Source organism: Tyto alba, unplaced genomic scaffold (genome assembly GCF_018691265.1).
Source record: "Tyto alba isolate M040663 unplaced genomic scaffold, T.alba_DEE_v4.0 Super-Scaffold_45, whole genome shotgun sequence".
NCBI lineage: Eukaryota > Metazoa > Chordata > Aves > Strigiformes > Tytonidae > Tyto > Tyto alba.
Genome location: NW_024881321.1, coordinates 29677680 through 29685437, shown reverse-complemented (window position 1 = coordinate 29685437; position 7758 = coordinate 29677680). Strand labels below are relative to the sequence as shown.

At 40.4% G+C, this 7758-nt stretch overlaps 1 protein-coding gene across 4 annotated transcripts in view; it reads right to left on the bottom strand.

Moving 5' to 3' along the window:
• Window positions 1-1952: 1952 nt before the first annotated feature.
• Window positions 1953-7758, bottom strand: part of UBAC2 (UBA domain containing 2) — a 101644-nt gene continuing 95838 nt past the window's right edge. For all 4 annotated transcript variants that reach the window (XM_042805855.1, XM_042805856.1, XM_042805857.1 and 1 more), the window contains one exon: window positions 1953-4946. In XM_042805855.1, coding sequence (XP_042661789.1) covers window positions 4839-4946 — 108 coding nt within the window. In that variant the 3' untranslated portion in view covers window positions 1953-4838. The remainder of the gene's footprint in view (window positions 4947-7758) is intronic.

The following is a 7758-nucleotide window of genomic DNA, read 5'->3' as shown; positions in this document are numbered from 1 at the left end:
TGTTCCCCCAGGAAGGTGGTGTGCTTTCATGGCTCAGGGCTTTACAGAAAACCTTCGGTGGGAGGAGCGGGGGGACCTGCGAGGAGCGGTGTCCTCCCCGGAGCAGGTCTCTGCGCAGCAGGGACGGGGTGCCGGGAGAGCTCAGGCTGGCAGGATGAACCGTGCTTTGAAAACCAGAAACGTGGGCTCCCTCCCACCCCGCGGTGGCTCCGGGGGCGTTGCTGGGACCACACCGTTTTCTCTCTTACTACAGGTACCACCTCATGCAAAACCGACCCAATAAAACGGAAGGATTCCCCTGTTGGACGCCCCTGAAGAATGAGTGGATTTTCAGTACAAGATTAGGCCACAGTTTTGTGTGTTTGCATTTTCCACACCGAATCTCTGTGAATTCCTTCAAAAATACACTAAGTGCAACGTGATGTCGTGCCCCCTTTCTCTCAGCGGGTCTTTTCTTTCTGTCCTCTGCAGTCTACCTTCTACTTTGCTCCTTCTCTAAACTGTTTTTGCTCAGTTCCACCTCCCTCATCTCCCTCAAGTCCTCTCCTTTGCTAATCTTAAATGACATCTATGGTCCCTACTTATCTCCGGTCAAAAGGCTAACTCCTGCTTTCAGTTCAGCCACAGTCCCGGAATTTTTCACCCATTTTTAAAGTAGGTATATTCCTGCTTTCTCCAGTGCTACCATTCAGGTTTAGGAACAGTCCCCTGCAAACGCGCAGGAGCCAGATAACTTCTTGTCTCCTCTTAAAACTGTCCTTTGACAAAAATCAAATGACAACGGCTGAACTACCCATTTCTTTAGAGTCTCACCAGTCGCACCCATTCATCAGGCTGTAGCGTGTCTCTGCTCCCACCATCTGTTTCTTGTCTTGTATTTGGACTGAAAACTATTGGTAGCACTCTGAGTTTCAGCTGAGTGGACTGTCTATGGTCAAAGCACCCCTTTATATATGGAAACAGAAGGAATGTAATCCTATTCAAAATTATACCAAACCTGCTATGTTTTAAGTAAACACACACATATATATATATGAATGCATATATATAAACACCTATAGTGTTTCTGTGTTCACGTGACTCTCCTAACAAAATAGCATTTATTGTCATTTATACAAAATACCTATTACTATGGCTACTGAGTTAAAGAAAACTAACCTCATTTAGGTCTTTCTTGTGGAAGAACACACACAAGAAATTAATTGCACTTATGTACCTAAAATCTCTGGTAGTTCAAATGAATACTGTGCATTTATTTATCCTCAAACAGACGCAGCTCCTCTAAAACACGAGAGCTGTAGTTCTGGGTGTTTTCATATTTGGGTGCCTTTGCAAGCGCACATGTACTCCAAATACACACCTGTTTGAGAGATGGGGGGCCTTTCAATACAGACTTTTAATTTTCTTCAACAAACTCTTCACTCCAGTTAATTTCATCAAACCAATACATAAATATTCTCACTCACTCTCTGTGTATATACATATGCATACACACATATATATGCATATACACACAGACACACAAACAGGAGAGCCAAAAATGTTGCCCATTGCCCAGTACCTTGCAGTATGTTCTGCTTGCTTGTTCTTCTGTGTCAGACAGAAATAACGAGCCCTTTTCTCCATCCCATGTCCACAAAGGCACCGAGAAGTGCTAGACAGCACAGGCCGGTACACGAACCAACTGTGACAGTCCATGTGCTCACCTAAGTAGCAGGCAACCTTTAACGCTTGTTTTGAGAGAAGAAAACGGTTTTGGTAGGTATGGAGCCCAATCATTCTGCATCTTAGCAAAAAGTTAAGGCCTGAAAACCTGGTGGCTTATCAGCCAGATTTCCACAAACACCAACCTCACTGTGGGTGTATTTCAAAGTATCACATAACCGTCTAGGAAAGTCCCCAATAAATTACCCTGATGTTGTTTCAAAAGACAACATTCCCAGTCTAGCAGAGAAATTTTAACACCAGCAACTATTTTTATTTCAAAATATCAAATCTTGGCTTTACTAAAACCACCATGAATTTCCTCAGGACTTAAAATCCTCTCTGTAGAAAAGTATGCTGCTTTCTCTCGCTGCCTAAAAAATATTGTTAGGTCACATGCGAAATAGAAACTATGCAATGAGATATTCAGATTGGTATTGGACAAACACTTGTGGAGGCTGTGAAGAACATGCTCCTCACATTCCCAGAAATGGTCCATGAAAGTTTCACCATCAAGACGAAACTGAATTGTTTTCCAGCTCTAACATGTGAATCTTCTATGGTTCTTGCACAAAACAGGAACTGTGTTCAACAGCATCCAAGACCCCTCCTTTTACCACTTCTTTTTTTTTTTTTTTTAATTGGAAATCACAACCCTGGAAGCATTTTGAGCACAAACTGTTCCCACAAACTCAAGGGGAGTTTTCAAGTGACATCACCAAGACCTGAACTTTCCCCCTTATGTTTGACCACGTTTTGTGAAATGCCCAGAAAAATGGGGTTTTCCACACAACTGTGACATCTGGATAACCCTTGTACAGATAATAGTAAGAAAGGATTTAGACTTTGAGAATATCCACTTACATGTCCCAGATGCCACTCAACATGTTTGAAAATTCCAAGGAATAAATGCTCTTTGTGTTTGTCCCTAGGGCAGGGCAATGTCTGGAAAGGCACAGGTCATATTTAATTTATCCTTGGCTAGCTGGACCTTTACTTCCTACAGACAAAATTAGATTTCTGAAGTGATTCACTAGTCTTTATTGCTACTTTTGATAAAAGTATTTGTGAAGGAAGAATCTATATGTTTCAAAATTAAAACCTGTACTTGTTTCAAAACGTTTAACTAGTTTGCATATGCAAACTATTGTAGGGCTTTTTTTCTTACATATGCCCTTTGCTTTCTAAGACAGCAGGTTTCCAGAGTTCTCTGGGTACAGAAATGTCCCTAGCCTACACACACAGAGAACATCTCAGCTCCGCACAAACAAAATCTTTCGATTATAAAGCAGATCCTGCCTAAATAATGTGATCATAGCAGCAAGTGAAACCCTGAAGGAGGTTGATCAAAGCCCAGGAAAAAACACGGTCATTCCAAAGAACCCTTATTTCACCTCCTGGAAAATACTAAAAAATACATACAGGACACTGACTTTATTAAAAATTATGTCATGCGGTGAAAGGTGCACAAATTTGATGTAATTTCTGGCTAAGTACTTGTATGCCCGACAGACTTTTTTCGGTTTTATCAGTCAATTAAAAGAGAAAAAGAAAGGTATCTCTTCCTAAATCTTGTCCTGTAATTTCCCAGTATATTTTTCAGGCCAAGTGAGACTGTGCAGATCTGTACTTCAGTACACATATGTTCATTTGGATTGCCAAAACATCCTTCTCTCTCCTGTATTCTTTCACCTCTTCCCCTTTGCACCTGCTATTGCCTTTGTTATGCTTCTGATGACCTGTATCTTATTCTAAATGTATGTACGTATTAAATATGCCTGTGTGTATATAAACAGACACATAAACACATGATATACAAAGACAAGTACATACAGAAACATACATTAAATGCTTGAGATACATGTGTAGATTGGTTTTACGGAGTCGCAGTTTGGAATCTTGTATTACTTCAGCTTGGTTTTATTGAGATGTTCACCTCTCTCTACCCCACCTTCTGAAACTCCTAAGGTGATAATACTGAGCACTTCTGAGAGTCAAGCCAAGCAAGCTTCTTTATCCATCTAAACTTAATCAATCTAAACACACCCAATGTTGTACTCCCTTGGCATTACCATCCTGTTACCTCCTATGACAGCCTGAATCTCCCTTAAGGTTAATATTCCAGTCTGTGGTCAACAGTAAGCTGCTTCAGACTGTGAGGATTCAGCAAATGCAGGGTCATCCACATCTTTGACAGTAGAAAACTAGAACTATATATAGAAAAGTTAGCTTTTTATCATTTAAGACAATATGTAGCCAGCTCGAAAAATGAAACCAGCACATAGGACACTGAGCATACATCCACCGTTACAGAAGTCTGTCTGAATTAGACGTGGAAGTCATTCAAATCATTTCAGTTCTAATCTTACTGTATCATTTGATTCACCTTTATTGCTTCCAGTGAGTACCTTCATGACCTATACTGGAATAGCAGTTCACTCAGTTTGTAAAAATTTAAATTTACAGTGGTCTCTTTCCATAGCTTGCAATATGCATGTGAATTTTCTCTCATCCTGTCTGTGTATTATGTGCTGAATGGCAACTTTTATTTAAAAAGGAATTCCAGAAATAAAATATTACAGGCATTAATAAAACTTTTGAAAGAATGACGTAATAGTCCCATAACCCTTTACTGAATTGAAAATGAAGTGAACTTCAAACCTCTTATTACTGTAATCAAAAATCAAGTACTGTAAAATAACATGTAAGCTAGAGAAATTAGGCTGGCAAATGAAGAAAATATGATTTTTCTTGATAGGCAAATCTAGTTGTTGCAGTTGTTGGAGCTTCTTTTCCTAGTCATTAGGTCTGATAACATGTCTAACAAGGAATTACAAGAAAAAAATCACCTACTTTATTTTAAAAATAAATTTAGGTGATATCCAGTAATAAGTAGAAACTAAAGTTACTTTGGAAAGAATAACCAGACTAGAAACCACCAAGTATTCTGAGGGTTTGGGAACAGCGCACGTCATTTGTTAACATCGCCTTGAATCACCAGTCACGCGGAGCCAGTTTCTCTTTTCTGATGCTCTTGCGGGGACGACCTTCGAGAGTCTGTCCAGCAGGTGGCTTTGATCCTCTTTCAGACGTGTACAAACCCATCGAGTGAAGTTCCTTCACACAGAAAACCATCAGTGCTGCAGTAGAAAATTAGTGGCTACATTTAAGTCATTATTTGAAGCCCTCAGAGCTTCTAGAGCATCTCCCCTGGAAAATCCCATTTCCATCAGTCGTGCAACCTAGAAGAGAAATAACGTAACACAGCTTTAAAAACAGAGTTTTATTCACACTGTGTGTGCATTAGTCCTGTTAACAGTGTCAGAGATCGCTTTTCCACTGATCAAGCTGCTCAAAAGCTTACCTTTCCAGAGAGCGAGCAAGCATGGCTATGCACCGTCACAAAGGCATATCTGGGACAGGGCGCCTGAAAACACTGCCACCGAGCTGACTGCCTTCTGATACTTCATTCAAAACCAACTGTTTGTTGAAAATGCCACACCTGTGTTTTCCTAGCTGGTCCAGTTTTGAAAGAGGAGTAAAATACAAAGTATGGCACTGCACATGACAGCTACAGTCTGACCTTGGGGCTTGCTGCCCCAACAAGAACAGGACCTCAAGAAGCCAACGCTGACCAAATTACAGGATTTTACAGCGGAAGCAAAAACCTGTCCCGATATCCTTAACTTTACTTTCCCTGAAAAGACCTACTTCTCCAGAGGGGATTAAAAAACTCAAAACTATTCATTCTAGGCGTTTTTCAAAAGAAATCTGAAAGTTAGCCCTAAAACAGAGGCAGTACAATAGATAAATGGGTTCAGTAAAATTCTTGGAAGGTTTCTACATATTCTCAAAACAGCGTACGTCAATGACATTTTCTGGAAGAATTACCTGGAAAAGGGCACATTAAGACAGTGATTTTGATAATCAATAACCACTTGACCATCTCTCTTTGTAATATCATGTACTCGACACCTAATCTTTTTGCTCTGTGCTAAGAAATATTCAAATTCCCACATGTAAAAAGCAGTGTAGGTATAACCAAATTTAACTTACGGTTAAATTCCAATCTAAAGTACATTTAAAATCTACAGTTCTCAATTAGGTATGACTGAAAGTCACGATGTAACTTACTCATTTTTATAATTAATCTTCCAGAGAGGGAAAAAACAAAGTGTGGGGGGGGGGGGGGGCAGGTGGGGAGAAGGGCAGAAAGCGGCACTTAAATTTAACTGTGGCTCCTGGCAGCATAAAGCATTCCCCATCCTGCTCCGAGCAGCCTTGTGACCAGCCACCGCGGCTCCCGCCCCTGGAAGCCCTGGGCTACAGGAGCTGTGTGAGAGCTACTGCTGCTCCTCCTCCGCTTGCCCGGCGCCTGCAGCCCCCGAGGGAAGCTGAGGACGTTTCCATCTCGGAGGAATCTTCCCAGGGTGCAAGAGCAACGTGCACTAGTACTGAAATTACTTTAAATGCCTTTTAAAAGAAAGGTGCCATTAAAAGCAACCTCTCTGCCCTCTAAGACACCTCCAGAACTTTCAGTATTTTTCAACTTCTCTGCCTTGGCAGCTTACTGAGAAATACACACCTGCCAAGTAAGCCCAGAGGTGGGGGTCCTCCTTTTCTTAATCTAAATACACCGTTACAAAACATTTGAAAACGGCTATTTTGGTTGTCAGAATATCAAATACGATAGCGAAAATGTTTGTGCCTTTCCCCTTTTTTCCCCCCCCTTACAACCCAATGTCGGTTTCTCACCTTCTTGTAGAAGAGAAATGAATTGCTACTTTCGACACCTCTGCGACAACAGTGTAACTTCAAACTGCATTTCATAACCTGTAACTTTCTAAAGTTTCCTCCGTCTGATTTTTCATCTAAGATTGTGTTTTTATGAGAAAAGGGGCAGGCAGTAGAATAAAAGCTAACTACAGAAATACATTTCAGAAGAAAGGTTTTTACTGCAGTTGCCATGAAATCTAACCTGAAGAAGTGGGGGATGGAATTGCAACGTTCCCATTTACAGAAATATCCAGAGAACATCATGGGGAATAGATTGCAACAACAAAAAGCTCTTTCATCTGAGTATATTTTAACCACAGAAACTGAATCCAGCTCCAGGAAACAGAGATGTATACTGGTAACGGTAATTTAAGGTGCTAAAGGACCCACAAGAAATGCAGAGATTTTTGTACCAAAAACATTGCAAATGCTTGCAAATTTTATTCTGAAGAACAGAAGAAAACCTTTCACTTCTACCATTCTAAGACAACTTGTGCTGTTATTAGTACAGTCCTGAGAAATCAAAAGGTGCTGAGATTACTTGTTTCTTTGCAGGCTAACTAGACAGCATTGCAAATGACAGCAATCCGGTGAGCTCTACAACTTCAGTGCATGAGAAAATGTAAGTGCATATTGCTTTCATAAATCTGGGCCTAAAGGCTTTGGGAAAGAATCCAGCATAAGTCAGACTAATCACTATTTCATTAGTTCCAGCCCAACAATAAAAGTTCTCATAAGCAGAATTTGTCAATAAAACAAATAAACAAACCAACCCAGCAGGGAACTGTTTTGGTCTACCCCATACCTGGCACTGAGTAGGCTTTCAGGCTGGCCAAAACTAAGTTCCTGGGTTTTGTCTCAGGAGGTATTGTTTGGTGTGGGGTTTTTATTTTTTGCATTTTTGGATATAGCTCAGCAGATTTACAGTTAAAATCACCAGTACAGTTAAAGTTGTGAACATTCTGAACATAATCTAACACTGAAACAAAACTAGAAATCAGATCATAGCAAAGATTTCTGTTTGGGACAAGCTCATTTGAAGCTAACTATAAATGACAGCATAGTGCTAGCAAGTGTTGACTTATCTCCCTAAAAAAAAAGGAAAAAGAGAAAGAAAAACTCACCGTTGAAACCTGCTCTTGTCCAAGGGTGGTAGAGATGCTAGACTATAAAATGGCCAATATAGCTAACTGCAGATAGGCTACACCCTGGAGAACTTGACTGCATGCAGTAAATCCGCAATACAGAAATAAGACTAATCTTAAATTCTTAAATTTC